This window comes from Notolabrus celidotus, chromosome 7, assembly GCF_009762535.1.
Source record: "Notolabrus celidotus isolate fNotCel1 chromosome 7, fNotCel1.pri, whole genome shotgun sequence".
NCBI classification, from domain to species: Eukaryota; Metazoa; Chordata; class Actinopteri; order Labriformes; family Labridae; genus Notolabrus; species Notolabrus celidotus.
This window is the reverse complement of record NC_048278.1, coordinates 13,976,711-13,995,013: the sequence shown is the minus strand read 5'-3', so window position 1 is coordinate 13,995,013 and position 18,303 is coordinate 13,976,711. Positions and strand designations below refer to the sequence as shown.

Below are 18,303 nucleotides of genomic sequence, written 5' to 3'. Positions count from 1 at the left end.
AGGTGCCTGCCTATCATAGAGACCACACTGCCCTCAATCGTTTTGGTGGAGTACGGCAGGCTGGGCCGATGGGTAAATTGACACACCTCCAGTTTTGAGGCAACTGCACATATTTGAATGTACTTTCAAAAAAGGGCCAAATGTTAGTTTTCTTTTGATACATTTTATCCAAAACACTTGAAACACAGGCTAACAAACATCCTGTCTGACCTCATGCTGCTGTAATCCATGCTAAAAATAATTTGAGAAAAGGTGTATCATAAATCGAATATGTAAATCACTCATATTTCACCTTTACAAAATAGACATTCTTTGTCATGATGTGAGAAGAACAGAAATATTTAGGCATTCAGATTTCTTCTTGTATGACAAGTGGATTTTTCTGCTATTTTGTTCGTCCTGTAGTGCACTTTAGCACACAGCGAGATGGGGTGTTTTGGAAGCTTCTGCCAAACATGAAGGACAAACAGTCAAACTGTGAGAATGTCACCGAAAAAGGTCCAACACAGCTATAATTACACACTCACTCACACACTCACATGCACACACACACTGTGATAAAAGATGTGCATTTCCATCGATAATAACAGTGTGAACCCCAGTGATACGCTTTAACTGTAGTGCCTCTCTTCCTCTAAAAGAACACGCACATATGCACACACACACACACACACACACACACACACACACACACACACACACACACACACACATACACACACACATACAAATAGACTGACAAACAGCAATAAAAATATTTTCATAAATGAATGCCAATGTGACTTCTCTTAATCCTGTTCACTTAGTACAAAAGAAAAGTGCTTATTGGTGATAAGGGAGTGTTTTTAAAGAGTATTTTACTACGCAGAATTCTCCTAAATATTCCCTTTCAAGGTTTCCCTTTTAAAAACTCTTCATGAAGCTATCACAAACAATGTTTAGTGGATGAAGAGAACGCTAAAGTTTAAAATCCTGTAGTTGACCTTGTTGCTCTGCCTTCAAATCATGCAAACAAGGTTACTTTCAACAAAATGTAGACCAAACAAACAATAGCTTTACTAAAAATCCCACTTGTGCTGAGGACAAACCAAAGAAAACAAAGATCTGCAAGTTAAAAAATTGTATACAAACCTAGGAACTAAAAAATACCTTTAACTGTAAGTCTCTACAAACCAGTGACAGTGTTTACCACACTAAGATAGTTTAGTTAATCAATCAATCTTTACTTGTATAGCCACAATCACAACAATCGCTATCTCTAACGCTTTTACAAACATAGCAGGTCTAGCATACTCTGTTAAATTATTAACAAAGACCCAACATCAGGAGGTTAAGAGGATAAAACTCAGTCTTATCTCATCTTAATCCACCATGGGCATTGCGCTTCTCAGTATTTAGCTAGTTACAACGGCAGGGAAAAACTACCTTTTAACAGGCAGAAACCTCGAGCAGAACCAGACTCATGTTAGGCAGCCATCTGCCTCGACCGAGTTGGGGTTGGAAAGAGGGATAAAGGAGAATGAGAGAGAGAGAGAGAGAGAGAGAGAGAGAGAGAGAGAGAGAGAGAGAGAGAGAGAGAGAGAGAGAGAGAGGTGACAGTGATGACACGGATGGTAGTAGTAGAAGTTAGACAGATTAGCGTAGACTGATGCCTGGATTTAATTAATTCAGTCATAGTCAAGGCTGATGGCTGTCTATGGTTTCTGCCTGTTCAAAGGAAGTATTTCCTTGCCACAATTTGCACTATACAAATAAAGATTTGATTGATTGATTGATTGATTGATTGATTGATTGATTGATTGATTGATTGATTGATTGATTGATTGATTGATTGATTGATTCATTCATTCATTCATTCATTCATTCATTCATTCATTAATTCATTGATTCATTCATTGATTCATTCATTGATTCATTCATTGATTCATTCATTGATTGATTGATGGTTGATCAACAAACTGTCAGGTTAAAATGTTGAACTTAAAAATATTTTTTTGCCTTAAATTAATGGCATTCACATCATCCTCAGCCTCTCTTTGCTAATCAGCTAATGTTACCATGCATACATGCTAAAGATGTGAACATTAAAATGAGTACTATCAAGTACAACCTCATAGAGACCCTAACATTTCAACAGACTTTTTTCCCCACCTGTCAAGCTTCATCCAAACATGACCTTACTTCTGCTGTGATGATAGAGGCAACATTAAGGCACACATCTAAACATGAATTATCAATAACCAGATAAAGGCTTTACAAAATGCATTAGGCAGATCTGTACTAGTGACAGGTCAAAGTCTTGATCAGACTGGTTCACTCTAATTAACAATGTCTGTGTGAAGTATGAGAACAAAGGGTATGAACAATGTGATTGGAATATCAGAGTATCTGAAAGACAGCAGAGCACAACAGTGCCGTCTTTACCTCCTTGCTGAAATATGCATGGAAAGTTTCATAAAGCAGAAAGGTTAAGTGAATCTCTAGATGTTTCTGAATAAAGCCCCTGTTCATATTGCACCACTGGAGAAACAAGGGGAGCACTGGTGACTTCATAGCTACACTTATTCATTCATACACAACAAAAAGAAGGTGAAACCCAAGGACTTTAGGCCTTCTTAATGGATTTAGCAGACTTACAACAAATGGGAATAAAAGTTAGAATGAAGAACACATGTAAGTTCAATTTCTTCTGCCTGAGCTGCTTTTATGAAATATGAAGGTGCAATGAATAAGGCACACCAGCCTTGCAACACTTGGCATAAATCTTCCACAGTGCACTCCATGGCCTGTTAAGCAATGAATTTAATATTGGAGTGATTCGACACAGAGGAGAAAAGAAGATGTTTCTTTTTTAGTACAGCTATCACTTCAAGTAGGAAGTTAGTCGAATTAAGTGCGTTAACACTACTGATTGCCCTGTAAATTTTACAAACGGGCTAAAGGGGATGACAATTTCATGTGACAACAGGAATTTGTGATGGAAATTAACTGTCGTTCTGTGTCTTTTCTCATTTATAGTGGCATATTCCTTTGATGCACTCTGTCTGGCTTCTTTTAGTCTGCCTCTTTGCTCATTTTACTTTGTCAGGGATGCCCTGGGAAATGTTTGCAGTCTGTGTAATACTAGACAGTGGATAAACACCACCAGACAGCACTGAGCCAATCATTACAACATATTAAAAAACATCGGGAGACTTTTAGGGACTGTTCCAGGTTCATCAGGGGAGGTGGAGATTCCTTATCGGGTAAGGATGTTTTATTGTCTTCCCTGTATTTGCATGTTAAGTCAGATATCATATTTGGGAGATCAACAAATAGGCTTTTCAAGTACTCGACTAAGATGTAATTTACTTTATTGAAAATTATGAGCCAGGGCGAAAGTATACAATATGTAGTGTAAATCCCTGTCAACACAGTGCTGTCACAAGATCCTGGTTTACTAATTTATATGCCCCACATGATAAAAAACCTAAAAAATAACAAGGAGCTTAAGAGGAGGAGACAAGGAGATTATGATTAAGCTATAGTATACAGTAAACTGTGTATACCAGTTCAGGGGTAGCATCCTTTGAAGGACCTGGCCAAACTGAAATGAGACAGTCTATGCTACTGAGGATTCCCAGTTTACGTCACAAGCTGTTTCTGCCCTCACCCTCTCATTACTAGGTGCCACCCCTGTCAACAAACTCGAAAGCTGTACCAGAACTTTGAACTTCCAAGTTTTGAGGGCCCCTTTTGCTTTTTCCTAACATTCGCTACTGAGTAATCACTATTGATCTGAGTTGCTATCATATCATATAAAAACCCATAGCTATCATATTTAAATTGGCTGACAATGAATCATGGGATATGGTTGGCCATGAAAGATGCACCTGATGTATTTTTCATGGCTCAGAAAGAGGAATCCATTTGTTGACCACATATGAGGAGGCTTTGAAATGGGACAGCTTTTGATGCACCTCTGAGTTGGTCTTGAAATGCACTGTTTGAAGAATCCCCTTGATTGGGACACAGCCATAATCAACATACTGAGGAGACCTTCAGTGTGCTGTTTTTTGTCAGGTTGTAAACTGGAAGAGATGAAAACATAAACATGGTACTACTGCAACTCCTTTCTGCTGATGGATTTGGACGTGTGTGATCAGGTTGATCAGGCCTTGTGTTGCCTTTGCGATTCAGAGTGAATATCTGTTGTCAAGGGATTTTGACCAATCAGAATCAAGTGTTTAACAAAGCAAGGTGAACAGAAAAAAAGCCCAGTAATAAGTAAAAGATAACACGGGAGTCTCTAAAAGTAATATGGGAGGTAGAACCTGCAGGGTCCAGGAGGCAGACACACTCTCTACCTTTAAGATCAGGCTTCAAACTTTCCATTTTGATAAAGCTTATAGTTAGAGTTGGCTGAGGCTTTGACCAGCTCTTAGCTATGCTGCTCTAGGCTTGGACTGTTGGGGGAACTGGCACACTGGGCTCCGACCCCCCATCACTTACTTTAACTCTCCCTGTCCCGTTGAAAGTTACTAACCATAGACCTTTCTGGAGTCCCTGAGTTCTATTGTCTTGGAGGTTCCTCTGAGTTGCTACCGTAGATGTCTTGCTGCTGTGGACGTTCCAGACTCCAGCTGCTGTGGACGTGCTGGACTCCAGCGGCAACAGCTACTTCTATTACTATTACTACTACTATTCGACTCATCACTGTCATCGCTCTCTCTCTCTCTTATTCTCCTGTATCCCTCTTTCCAACCCCAACTCGGTTGAAGCAGATGGCCGTCTCATAATAGTCTGGTTCTGCTCGAGGCTTCGGCCTGTTTTTCCTTTCCGCTGTAACTACCTACATACTGCCAGGTACAATAGTGACGGTGGATTAAGATGAGATAGGAGTCCGTAAGAGGGGACTGGATCATATCCTGTCTTGATGTTGGGTCTTCGTTAATAATTTAACATTGAGTATGGTCTAGACCAGCTATGTTCGTAAAAGTGTCTTGAGATAATGTCTGTGGTGATTTGGCACTATACGAGAAAAGATTGATTGATTGATTGATTGATAATTTAGAATCATAACTGCTGATGACCTAATGTCATCATTGAGACTTTTTACCACGTGCCCTATTGCTTTGCAAACTTGCACAAGCTTTAAATGTCACGTCTAAGTTATCCAATGATGGTTGATTCTTTGCATGACCTTTTCCACCATGTTTTCTTTTTCCCCAAGTAAATCCAGCTGAGCAGCAGCTTAGAGTAACTTATAGATATAACCAAAAGAAAAAACACAGATCCCTGCTCTTTACAGAAACACATTATTCCTCTTCTGGTAGGGCCAGAAAAAGAGATATGTAGGAGGAGGAACCGTCTTGCCGAATGAAGAGGTTAAAGTGGAATTGGAATTAAAGTGTTTTGCAGGATTTAAAAAAAAAAGTAATTAAACATCTTTAGAAAAACGCTCGAACCACAGCGGTCCAATTAGAGGAAATGCTGAGGATTCACAGGTGTTTAATTCATGCAGCAGCTCATGTTTAAGCTCATCAGTTGAAACCGACAGACACAAGGTGTATGCTGGCTTAGATATAGGAATCTGTTTAGCCTACACATGCAGTGCACTCCCACGCACTAATCTTAGAACCAACACGCTGGTTTCACAATCCCCTCACACAGACACCAGTATCTTGCATGCTCACTGCAGTTTCAGCTACGTATGTATTTTTCAAATGCTTCATAGATAACTTATCCCATTATTTGGTTCAAACATAAAAAAAGAAGAGATACCATCTAGAAAAGAAGCACTGCTTTCATCCAAATTCTTTTTATCACACACACACCCAGAGAGAGAGAGAGAGAGAGAGAGAGAGAGAGAGAGAGAGAGAGAGAGAGAGAGAGAGAGAGAGAGAGAGAGAGAGAGAGAGAGAGAACGTTTAGCCAGTACTTGCTTTTACCTCATCTAAAAATAAGATTACATGTTATCAGTTTTACCACCTGTGCTGTGCCGCTCGACTCTAACTGTAGATACAACAAACCCAATGTAATCCTGAGCTAGATATGTTATGCACACACTAACTCACATGTACACAGAGACACACACACACAAACACACACACACACGCTTGGACCCAAAGATCGACTTAAACAAGTCTCTACAGACACCTTTAACTGCCACTCTAATATAATTCCATCTGTTATCTATTTAATTTTATTGCAGTCAAACAAGTGGCTTTCTTTCATCTTAAAATGTGTCCTGCGCTAATCAGATGATCAGTGAAAGACTGACATCAAGTGGTCATGTGAGGTATTCAAATATGATTGTTAAACTTGAGAGCTATAAAATATTTGAAGAGGATTTGAAGAAAAACAGATCTGACTGGTGTAAACCAAACAGCTCCCCTGAAGTTGATACGTTTTTAAAGAAATCTGATATCTTATTTTCTGTAATTCTGAAATTTAATTCAATATTTTTAAGACAGACTCACATGAATAGGGATAAAATATGAAAATTAAAACAAGACTACCAAATCGGAAACAAAAAAGGTGGTGTAACATCCTATCAATTGTTAAAACAGTTCATAATCTTTGTTTCCGCGTTCTTTACTCCATCCATCCAACATCTTATCTCCTCTAACATGAGACTTGTGGACTTGTGCCTCGTTAATTCTATTAATTATTTATTTGTATAGGTAACTTTAATCTCTCACAGAACTACAATGTTTAATATCCAGCATTATTACCATCCATTGTCAAACAAAGCAAGGTCTGACGCTCACATTTGTATGCAATTAATACAATTCAAAGTTTGAGTAATCACAGAATAAATAGTTGTTTATTGACCAAAGAGACAACTGACATTTCTCTGTGCATGATACATTTTAAAACATACTTCTTTTTACCCTTCAACAAGGTGCCGTGTCCACCACCAACGTTTTTTGCGCTGGCAGCACCTGTTTTCTATTAACACTCAAAGTGTTTCAAAGTTTTCAGTGCTCAGCGTGCTTAGAGCGAAAACGCCCTCTTTGTCAGCTGATTTTTGTCACAGCACTCGTGACGCTCTCAGTTAAAAAAAGTTCAACTTTTGGAACACCGCCTCGCTCATCAATGTCACTTCCTGGTCACTGAGCAATCCAAATCAAGAAGAGGCAGGACTTCTGAAATCAACTTTGTCAATCGCAATGGTGGGAGGAGAAAAGTTATCACACTCGTTTTTTCGAGGTACAATTTAATAGTTTAGAGCTGCTGCTCATGCTCTGACATGATTTCTATCAAGTTTTTACAGTTTTTTTGATGAACGGTGCAGTGGTCACAGCACCCAACCCTTCAACACCATGAAAGTCATAATATGAAATGTTCTGGAATGCACAGAAGAATAGGACAATAACTTCGTCAAAAAGCCTACCCAACAAGTATTTCTACAGTGTATCACTGCAAGTGTATCACATTGCACATTAAATTCTTTTGTGTCTTAAAAAACACAACCCTGCCAAACTTGTCTTTTTCTTCCTGATTGCCCACCATCATACATCCAGGTGGATCCTTTGATGGCGTTTCAGGTTACATTTCTGAGTGAAGCGTTTGCCACAAGACAAGCAGCAGTATGGTCTCTCTCCAGTGTGAACCCGCCTGTGGGCTTTAAGGTTGCTCAGCTTGGTAAAGCTGCGACCACAGAGAGAGCAGCAGAAAGGCCGCTCACCTGTGTGAGTCTGCAAGTGAGCCTTCAGGTTGCTGGGGTGTGGAAAGCATTTCCCGCACTGGCCACAGCGCTGGAGCTTACTGGAGCAAACCAGAGGGTGAGAGTCAGAGTGGGGTAAAGGGTTAGTGTGAGGGGAGTTTGTGGACTGATGATGGGTTTTGATGCCAATCCATGGCGCACCATTTCGGTTATGTGCAACAGCTTGTTTGTCTCCCTGGCGGACTTGCTGCAGTGAGAGAGGAGGAAGGGCAGCTTTAGATGAAGAGGGAATTCTGTTAATAGAGTTTAAGTTAACGACCTGAGAGTGAGCTACAGATGCTGCTGCTGTGGTGCTGTTTGAGAGTGTGTGAGGGGGCTTTCTCATCGGTCGATGGAGGTGCTGTAAAGCATTTTGCAGTCTGAGACCTGTACCCACTCTGGAATGAAGCCTCATGACCTCCTGCACTCTGGCTTTAGAGGAAAAGCGGTTCTGCTTGAATACTTCTGGACTTCTCCCGTAGTGTTTAACAAGTGACGAGAGAGATGGCGCTGTCTTTTTCTTTAACCTGCTTTCCACACACTCATCAAAACCGACACTAACCTCCTGCTTGATAGTCACACCCAACACATCACTGTTTTGCAGTCTTGCTGTAGGGGATACTGGGGATGTAATCTGATCCGTACTTGGGGGAATGAGAACACAAACATCTGGTGTAACAGAGTCAGACAGATCATGTGGTGCTCCTGTTGAAGATCTTGTAGTTTTGGCTGGATTACAGTCTCTTTCTGCTGCATGTCTTTGATTCTGCATTAATCCAGCAGTTGTGGCAGTAAGATCATCCCAGCCACTGTCCGCCTCTATGGATGGATCAGTGTCCATGTGTGTTTCTCCTGGGGAATCATAAGCAGTGGAGACCTGCAGGTCATGCTTGATGGTATTCCTGAATAATTCCTGACTGTTTTCTGCAGTGTGTTTTGGTTGTGCCTCAATGATCTCACTGGCATTGTTGGATTCAAGCCTGGCTTCACCTGGAAAAGATAAATAACAACACATATTAAATACCTTCAATTGCCTTCTTCAAAGAAATTAAACTTTGTTAATGCTGTTAGCTTAGTATTTCTGATTCCTCTGGACTAGGGATGTTAACAAAATATCAAATATCAAGTATCAATACTATAGTAGGTTGCACTCCCGACTGACCATGTACACATGCTAATTTTTCTCAATAAAGAATTAGTACACAGAAAATTGGACACTCTGAGTCTGAAATATGTTTCTGTTCAGTTCTCTTGTTGCTGTAAATCCACAAGTTGAGCTTTGCTTTGTATGACTTTGTGTCCACAGAGATTATGAGCCTGTTCCACACGTTAATATTCAGCTAGTTTAGCATTTTGTACGCCTCAATATGGGCCGTTGTTATTCAATACTATCAGTTATATACATTGTGTCGCTAAAGAAAATATGATTAGTAAGTTCTTAACAACCAATTAATCGATAGTTGATTAATTGTTGACATCCCTAATACACAGTCATAGCCATAAATGCAATGGTACTAATAATTGGCATAATAATTTATTTTGGTGTTTTGGTTTTCGGCCTAAGTTTCCTCATATTCAGTTTTCGGTTTCGGCCAAGAATTTTCATTTCGATGCATCACTAGAAAAAACCCATTTGGCATTGTTTTTGACATGAAAAACATCTCATTTTTTAAAAATGATTAAATCGATAATTGATTGTTAACATTTCCAAAGATCGAGCACAGAGAATACTTAAAATTGACATCCCTACTCTACGACTACATTTTGCAAACAAGCTACTTCTATGGCATCAGTATTCTTTTATGTTGTATCAGCATGTGAATCTCATTTTAACATCTGACTTTTTTCTGTTATGAATCACAGTTTCAACAGTGTTACGTACTCTCAGCCCTAGGCTAAAATCATTGAAGTGTAAAAAATGTATCTAGGTAAATAAACTCAGAAAAGTATAAGTTCAAACTATTCCAAAGACTTACAAAGCCAACAAACAGAACTTAGAACTAGGTGACGCTGCACTACACCCACCTTCATCTGTGTCACCCCACCCTCCAAAATCCACAGAAGAACATGGTGGCATGTTCACTTCTTCTTCTTCCTTTATATCCACCACTGGCAGCACATCTTCTTCATCTGTTGTCTGAACAGCACATAAAACAAAACCAAAGACAATAAGAATGTGGTCAAAAACTGTTTGTCAGTATCTTTCAGTATTTCTAATGCAAGAGTAAAAACAAAAAGCAAACTCAGGATAACACTGATCAGGCAACACTGAACTTTGACAGTCTTGTGACCAACCTGTGATTCAATGCTGTGAGTGGCTCCCAGATTTTCTGCTGCCTGGTTTTCTTCTGGTGTGATTTCCTGTGGGACGTTTCTCTTCCAACTTTCCACAGAGTCAGCCTCTTTTTTCACACCACATTCCTGAACTGAAAACGAAAGAAGGGGTTTTTGAGTTAGAGTGATTGAACATATGATGGCTATATTACCGGAACAAAGTTCAGATCATCCTTACCATCCTGCTGATCTCCTGTAGTGTCACAGGACAGTTTTACACCATCCTCGGGAGAGTCAGCATCCTTCCCATTGTTGCTTCCCACTTTTCCCCCATGGTCTTTTAATTTTCTCTGAACCCACTGCAGCTGTATCTTCAGTGACTCCACCTCCTGGTTCTTGCGTTTTACCTCCTCCAACAGGCCGTCTTCTACTAACCTTGTGACCTCAAACATGGCTGTCTTAACCACAGTCTCCATCACATCCGAGAGCTGGGTCTGAAAAGTGACAATCAGGGTGTCCAGGTCCGACATTATGGCAGTCAGGTTCCCGTAACTTGTAACACTTTAAGACAACGGAACTCCGTGTCCTTGTGAAGAAAATCAAAGTATAGGAAGACAACTCTTGGCTAATGCTACAACATGCTAATTTGATTGTACAACATTATCGGAACTAACTCTGTCAAATAGCAATAACTCAAGTTGTTTTCGGTACTAAAAGTAGTTAGCAATAATAGTCAATGAGTAACATGATAAACGTTAAAATGCTGGTCAAGCGATACTCGACGGACTACCTACTTCCCCTATGTCAATACAGAGTCGACTCGCCAGCTATTGTGACTCCTCGGCTTAACGGTAGCTTAGCCGATACTTAGCATGATTCGTATGATAAGCATCGTTGATGGAGACAAACCCTGTGCGAGTTGAACCCAACTATGCACACTATAAACCATCGTCGAGTCTAAGGCGTTTATCTATCCACACGTCGCATTACTGGCTTCATGCCTTAAGACTGTTTCGCTAAGCATAATTCAAGTGCATCCATTCTCTCTGCGAGCTAGCTTTACAACAGGCGTTTGTGATCCTTGTTTTTGCTCATGACGTCATTCATGATTCAGTACGGTGGCCGTGTATGGGAAATGTGAATAACAAAACGCGTTTTTACAAAGTGAAACCCATTGGCTGCTCCCGCCAGCAGACTATTCAAACTGAAGTGCTTCTAGAGACAATTTACATAAAACTAACCAATAAATACTGATGCCATATGTTCACCCCGCCTGTAATGTTTTCTTGCAAATGAACAAAATGTGTTTGTAATTGTTTCAACAATTTGCTTTTAAAGGTACAGTGTGTGGAAAGGGAAACATATAGCGGTATTGCTCAATCCCACAAAAGAAGCTCCTGTGATGCACGGGAAGTATGATCATTCCTTAGACAAGTAATCTTTTTTTTAATTTAATTTTTTTAATGTGCATGTTGTAGAGTTTGTTCATTCTGTGCTAATCAAGCGGCAACCTCTGTTCTCAAAATATGAAGCCCATGCAGAAGTGTTATAAATTGCAATTCATCAAGAATCCGCTTGAGGCTGGCTGCAGAAACACTGGAAACCACATAGACACCAATTAAAAAAAAGACGACATTTGCAGCATTAATAAACATGTTTACATCCTGGTTCAAAAAACGGCTTGGCTCTACATAGCTAATTTCTCTATCGGCGCACATTGTACGGGGGGTGATTTTTTTTCTAGCATGGCGGATCAGAAGATATTAAAATAACTTTTGCCTAAATAAGGACATGACTGACTTGACTCCCGGACAGGAGCACATAGCTGTTGGCTAGGAGGCTCAAACCCCGCCTCTTTACGTCACACTATGCCTGGTTGAGTTCCGCATTTCCAATATGGCTGCCACCGCCGATTTGCTTCAAAACAGCACTCAGGAACAGATGGGTGACATCACGGATACTACGTCAATTATTTATACAGTCTATGGTGCTACTGTAGAAATGTTATAGAGCAAGATGGCGGCCTCCATGGAAGGGGTCCCTCTCCTTATGTAAATATAAAATTCTAAGTGAACAAATTCAAAATAATTTTAAATAAGTGACTATTACACTCATTGAAACATACTTACAAATATTATATTCAATTATTTATGTTCTGCTAAATTCTATACACTGACCTTTTAAGATAGATGATGTATATTTATTGATTTGGTGAACAACTGTTCCTCTCCATCATTTTGACTCGAAATGATAAAAATATGTTATCTGGCAACAGGAAAAGTGTCCCTCAATTTTGATCAAATGTTAATGATCTACTTGTCTGATAACAAAGTTATGTAAATGCATTACTATATTTGTACTTTACTAGTAACAATGGCTGGCTACTGTTACATAGAAATTGTTAATGAGGCATATGTATGATTTGGAAAGTAGTTTTCATTTAATGAACTTTGATTGGAAGATACATTTTTTTTTGACATGTTACTATTTTGAGTAAATGCAAAGTTTCAGAACAGTGACACAGAAGCACCTCCACTTACTTGGCCTTACCTATGTTTAAAAGTTCCCATTAAATGTTTTGTAGACAATTTGGATACACAAATCAAATTCATAAAACTGTGATAAAAACTTGTAAACACAATAAGCTTTGTTTTAAAGAGGTTAAAACTCAAGTGACATGATTCGGCCATGTTTAAATGTAACCATTCTTGACTACTAGGGTGTATTGGTTACTGCTCTCTAGTTCAAGGTGAATGTGCTGAATGCCTTGTACTGCACTGTTGATCTCATTATCGCTCACAGAAACAGTTTGGCATGAAATACTCCTGAATTAGTACATGATGGTTTTTCAATTACACACAATTCCTAGAGAGAAACCAAAGGAATGTCACTTGTCATTTTTCTCTAAAACCTAAAAAAAACTGTTGTCTTCCAAAACACTTGTTCATGGAACCAGTATTTGTCAAACTGACCAATAAGGTTTAAAGCACACTCTTTTGTAAGACAATAAAGTTACAAGATTTAATACAATTCTAACAGTGATGCCTGTTCTAGTTTCACTCATCTGAGGAGTTTGTTTTAAAAGGTGCTTTCCAAAACCATCAATTTTTTCGTCTGAAAACATGATAAGAGTGCAGCTCAAAACTATTTTAGTCTGTAACTTAAAGACTGGATAAAGTAAACCATTGTGACAGTACTCGTGAAAAAAATACACTTCACTGTGAAGGGTTTTAGAGTTTATTATCGAACAGAAGTGTTGCCTTTAGACCTTGAATAAATGTAAATTAGATGGGTCTAATTAAAAACAAATTAATAGTATTCTTTAGTCTTGACCAGGAGAAAGATCAGGTGTTTTCAAGTGAGTCAACTGAAAAAAATGATGCATCTATAATGTTCTCAAACATATCCAGTTACTGAGTTCATTTTCCAGCTACACATATGCAGCAATAACTGGGTACAGACAAATAAACAAAAACAAATAAAACCAAAACTGCTCTTTTTTTAATACAGATAGAAATACATAACACTGTGTTGATGAGATGTTGACATAGAAGTATTTATGTTTGAATCTTATAATCGTGTAATATTTGCAAATCTCTCCCAAACTCTTTAGTTTTGCAGATCTGTCATGTGTTTACGTTGATGTGACTTCAGGTGATCCAGACGTTTGAAGCTGAGGCCACAGACAGCACAGCAGTACGGTCTTTCCCCAGTGTGGGTACGCTGGTGAACCTTCAATATATCTGCTCGTGTAAAGCTCTTATCACACATGGTGCAGCGGTGAGGTTTTTCTTGCGTGTGAATTCTTCGGTGCAGCTTTAGATTCCAGAGTCGGCTGAACTTGTTCCCACACAAGGTGCAGCAGTAAGGTTTGTCGCATGTTTGGCCGCACTTATGTGTCTTTAGGTCTGAGAAAGAAGGGAAACCTTCACCACAGTGGCTGCAGAGGTGTAGCCCCTGCCCTGAGTGAATCCTCTGGTGGACTTTGAGGTTACAGGCTTGAGTAAAGGTCTTTCCACATTGGTTGCAGGAATATGGTGGAGCTTGTCCAGTGCCTTTGTGTGTCTGTTTGTGTGCTTTTAAAGTTGCTGGATCAGAGAACGGCAGAGAGCATTGATTACAGGTGAGTCTTCTACCTACTTTCCTGCCCTGCTGATGCTGCAAACTCTCACCCAGGTTTATAGTACCACTATAGCCATCCGAGGGCCTGTACATATCCTCTGTTCTGTTTAAAGAAGGGTCAATGCGAATACTGTCGCCTCGGAGGTTCAACCTGCTGCCTGCATCAGCAGACATCTGTGCAGGATATAAGATACTTGGGTCCTGTAGATACCCCTCTTCATTGATCAGTAAACAGCTGAACTCTCCGCTTACTTCAGTATTAGTCTTTGATGGTGACACTGCATATGAACTAACCGTGGCCCCTCTCTTCCGTTGGGTGCCTGCCTGGTAAACTTGATGCTCCACTCCCTCTGGTGCTTCAACATTTCCCTCATAGTTCCCCATGTAACTCATATCCTCACCCAGGTGTGAGGGTGATCCTTGCAATCCATCCAAGTTACTCATGTCTATCATACTTGCATCTCCGTAGCAGGTCTTGTCAAAACCACTTAGGTCTTCCATCCCATACCTGCTCTGAAAAACTTGTTCACACGGGTCACCTGAGTGTCCACCATGGTCTTGTTCTGGTCTCTGATTGAAACCAGATTCCAAGTTCACATGGCACTTTTCTACTTTCTGGTCAGTGAGATGTTTACTGGGTCCCGGACGACCAGATGCCTCTGTGTCTGAACAATGAGAGGAGACAAAGATTTTAACTGATATGGTTACAGTTACATTACAATAGTACAAATGAATCCATCTGCAAACATGAAGGGACTGACCTTCCAAACTGACTCCCCATCTCTCCTGTGATTCAGCAGTTTCTGGTGTGATTGGAAGGGTTTCCTCCTTGAGCAGCCTACCCACCGTTTGGCCTGGAGACTAGCAGACAAACAGGAAGACAAAAGTAATTCAAAAAGTGTAGCTTTACTTTCTCTTGGGAATAATGCAAGCCTATTAATATGTAAAAAAGCACTTCTGGTTTAATGCTACGGCATTAATTAATTGACTAAAAAATATTCAAACATACTCACATGATAGCTTGTCTTATTGGAAGTGTCATAATGAAATTGATTGACTAACTGTGCTTACGAACACATTTTTAAAATACACTTAACTTTTTAATTTGTTCATCAGAACTTAAAAAGTTTCTTTCACCTGTGGTGTCTTTGCAGCACTGTAAGCCCCTCCTGCTTCTTGACAAGGTATCTCTCCTTCATTGCCCTGAGAGCAGTTTGTTTCATCTTGCAGCACACTCTCCTCTTTAAGACTTCTTTCTGTAAGAGAGGATAGGCAACGTTATTCCTTGTTTGTATATTAGCTTGTTTAAGGTGAGCGCACAACTATTCCAATTTTTCTAAAGGATTTTGGAACGCACACACTATAATAGGTCATGCATTACATTTGTGGAGTAGTCCTTTAAGAGACTATGATCAATGATGTTAAAAAATGGTACACATATCTGCATATTATGTGAAAGGAACGTCTCTAAGAGACAAAGCAACAACAAAAAAGATCTGCAGCAAGCTACCCTAATCTTCAGCTGGTTGTTTGGACTTTTTAGCCCTCAGCGTTTTCATTGTAGTTTGCTATCACTGCCTCAGACAGTCATTTTCTGGCCAACACAGTCACATGTGAACATTCATATACTCTACCTTCCAATCAAACAGCAGTGAAAGTTAGCAACTAGCTTGACAACACAAAATCACAGCTACTTGCTGTTGTTTGAAGAATAATAAGATGGGGGATTGTGAACGTAAAAGAACAATTAAAGACTTAAACTAAAGAGCTGAGTGGTGATTATTTTAGGGTTTGTCATTTTCATTTTACAAAGACAATTTTGTGCCTTACAAATGTAACTGCATCCACTGAGGCTGTTTTATTTTTTTAGCTCACACACAGAATAGACATATAGCTACGGAAGAGGATAAGGGCCACTGAAAAATAATTAAGGTGTTTTATTTATTTATTTTCAAAATTCTAAAAAAAAAAATTATAATAATATTGAAAAAATATTGCCCCTTAATTTGAAAAAGATAAAAATTCAGTGGCCCTAATCTTCTTCAGTAGATTTCTGACTATTTCTCAAAATTCTAAGAAATAAGTCAAAATTCTGAAACAAAGGGGCAGAATTCTGTCACATGTAAAAAATATTACACATTTTTGTTTTCTCGCCCGGCATCCAAAAGTTTTTTTTTTTCAGTGGCCCTAATAATCTTCTGTATATAGCAGACTATGAGGAAGTATTTACTAGTGGACAAAAAAAATAATAGAACTACATTACCCACCATGCATGGACTTTCTTTAACATTTAATTTCACATTTGTAATGTACCTTTTAATATTTAACATGTTTAATTTGTTATGATTAACCCTAATAACCCCATTATAATGTGTCAACTCAGCAAAACTGCCAATGTCATCAGAAACATATTTGAATGTATGTATTAGTAATTGTATCAGTAGAGGCTAAACGTATTGATGAGAAACACTAGACAGAATCACCCCACACTAAATATTCATGCAAAAAAACACAAGACAGACTCACCTGTCACACAGGGTTGTTCCTCTCCAGAAAACCCGATCCTACCGCAGTCACATCTCTCTTTCCTGTCTCCCTCTCTCTCTTTACGTCGGCTCTCCGACCACTTCAGTCGCCTCTTGAGGGACTCAACCTGGTCCCTGCACCGGGTCACCTCTTCCAAAAAACTGTCCTCCACTAGTCGGGTGATCTCGAACATGGCCGCTTTGAAGACTGTTTCCATCACCCCCGAAAGTTGGGACTGAAACGTTACAACAAGTGTCTCGGCCATAATAGCAATGGTGTGTGACAACTTCGGGTAGTGTTTTAGTCAATAAATTGAACAGTTCAGTTAAAGGGAAGTACGCGTACGACTTCAGAGACTCGTTGTGGCATGTATTTGGCACACCTCTGGTTGAATAGATTTACAGGTCTTCGACGTAAATTGGTTGAACAGCCTTCACTGATTGATTAATTCCATCGCATTGGACGTAGTATGAAACTTACAATACAATCGATTCCATCGCCACTGTTAGCTCACTAGCCTGGCACGCCAGTTTTGAATTAGAGTTAACGTTGCAGATCCCGACCATGTGATACGCATTTAACGCAACATTGTATACTCGTACTTTAAAATATATATATATATTATGATTTCTAAAATTTGTATCCAATAGCCAACATAATCAAGCCCCTAAAGCTGTACGTTAGACATTGTTTCCGTTTAGCTATCTTACATTTCCTCTTGATTCCGTAAACAACCGCACTTCCGGGGTTTAAGAACGGGTCGGGAGATAGGACAATCTTAGTTGTTTCAGCTATATCGCGGTTGGTCAGTAAGGGACGCGTCTTTGCCCAGAACGGTAGATCTACTGTTAGCAATAGGTTAGAGGTATACGCTAATCGCTATATAATTACAGTTGTATTGTTTTCCTGATTTACTAAATGAAAAATACAATCTGTAACACCGGATGTTTCTCTGTAGTCCCTCCCTCCATCGATGTGCGTCACACTAACTAGACCTCGTTGATGGAAGCAGCCATATTGTTTTAGCTCCTACTGCTACGTCTTTAGAGATGTTGCAACAATCGCAGCATTAAAAGTGGATTTTCAGCGAAGCTCGCAGAGACGGTAATCGATAAAGCTTCCACAATGTCTGCGGACGATTTTCAGACGAAATACGCCTCTGTCATGGAGAGCATGTTGAAGAGTGCTGTCGCTGAGACCACTAAACTTTTCGAAACTATGGTTGACGAACTGAAAGCAGAGATATCTAAAATGAAGAAGGAGAACGAAGACCTCAAGGAAAAATGTAGCAAATTTGAGAATGCGAAAAGAGAGACTACAGATGATACTTCAGAGAGTGAGCCCGTTCTGATACAGAGAGACGGCTCCGAGAAACGTGACACAGCTATTCAATGTGGTGAGTTCTGTTATCATACAGCATGAGCCCTCTCAGCGTAACCAATGCAACGTTCATTTCCTGAGAATAATTTGTGATCCTTGGGGATATTAAGGTTGTTTGGTCTTATTAAAAGGGGATAATTAAACAGCTTCTCCCTATAGTGATTTATCTGTAACGCTAAAGCTAGCTTAGCCTAGCTTAGTGTTTGCTAAAGCGTGGGATGCAGAATAGGAGGGAAACCATACCATGCTAACTTTGCTTGGAGCAGTACTGAGAAGCAGTTTATTCCATTACAATTTCAGGCAGCAACGAA

At 39.6% G+C, this 18,303-nt stretch overlaps 3 protein-coding genes across 4 annotated transcripts in view; 1 reads left to right on the top strand and 2 right to left on the bottom strand.

Moving 5' to 3' along the window:
- Positions 1–6,780: 6,780 nt before the first annotated feature.
- On the bottom strand, positions 6,781–11,075 carry si:ch73-109d9.3 (zinc finger and BTB domain-containing protein 18). Its single transcript, XM_034688436.1, has 4 exons — positions 10,203–11,075; positions 9,986–10,116; positions 9,716–9,827; positions 6,781–8,680 (listed from the first exon to the last, which is right to left on the bottom strand). The coding sequence occupies exons 1-4, from the start codon at positions 10,492–10,494 to the stop codon at positions 7,497–7,499; spliced, it is 1,719 nt and encodes a 572-aa protein (XP_034544327.1). The 5' UTR covers positions 10,495–11,075; the 3' UTR covers positions 6,781–7,496.
- A 2,108-nt stretch (positions 11,076–13,183) lies between these two features.
- On the bottom strand, positions 13,184–17,669 carry si:ch73-109d9.2 (uncharacterized protein LOC565042 homolog). Its single transcript, XM_034688438.1, has 4 exons — positions 16,613–17,669; positions 15,224–15,342; positions 14,848–14,947; positions 13,184–14,751 (listed from the first exon to the last, which is right to left on the bottom strand). The coding sequence occupies exons 1-4, from the start codon at positions 16,875–16,877 to the stop codon at positions 13,574–13,576; spliced, it is 1,662 nt and encodes a 553-aa protein (XP_034544329.1). The 5' UTR covers positions 16,878–17,669; the 3' UTR covers positions 13,184–13,573.
- Positions 17,426–18,303, top strand: part of LOC117816247 (prostaglandin D2 receptor 2) — a 29,909-nt gene continuing 29,031 nt past the window's right edge. Inside the window, exon 1 of one of the 2 annotated variants that reach the window (XM_034688432.1) lies at positions 17,426–18,008. Coding sequence is in view for 1 of the 2 variants with exons in the window: in XM_034688431.1 (XP_034544322.1) it covers positions 17,738–18,008 (271 nt within the window). In the remaining variant the exon portion in view is untranslated. The remainder of the gene's footprint in view (positions 18,009–18,303) is intronic. The other variant, XM_034688431.1, reaches the window with a different exon arrangement.

Excerpts from the sequence above, each read along its gene's own strand:
- si:ch73-109d9.3 (XM_034688436.1), bottom strand. The coding sequence starts at position 10,494 with ATGTCGGACCTGGACACCCTGATTGTCACTTTTCAGACCCAGCTCTCG. Across the intron at positions 10,117-10,202 it reads TACAGGAGATCAGCAGGATG|TTCAGGAATGTGGTGTGAAA; the intron begins GTAAGGATGATC and ends TTTCGTTTTCAG. Across the intron at positions 9,828-9,985 it reads CTCACAGCATTGAATCACAG|ACAACAGATGAAGAAGATGT; the intron begins GTTGGTCACAAG and ends TGTGCTGTTCAG.
- si:ch73-109d9.2 (XM_034688438.1), bottom strand. The coding sequence starts at position 16,877 with ATGGCCGAGACACTTGTTGTAACGTTTCAGTCCCAACTTTCGGGGGTG. Across the intron at positions 15,343-16,612 it reads GGAACAACCCTGTGTGACAG|AAAGAAGTCTTAAAGAGGAG; the intron begins GTGAGTCTGTCT and ends CCTCTCTTACAG. Across the intron at positions 14,948-15,223 it reads GTGCTGCAAAGACACCACAG|TCTCCAGGCCAAACGGTGGG; the intron begins GTGAAAGAAACT and ends TTTGTCTGCTAG.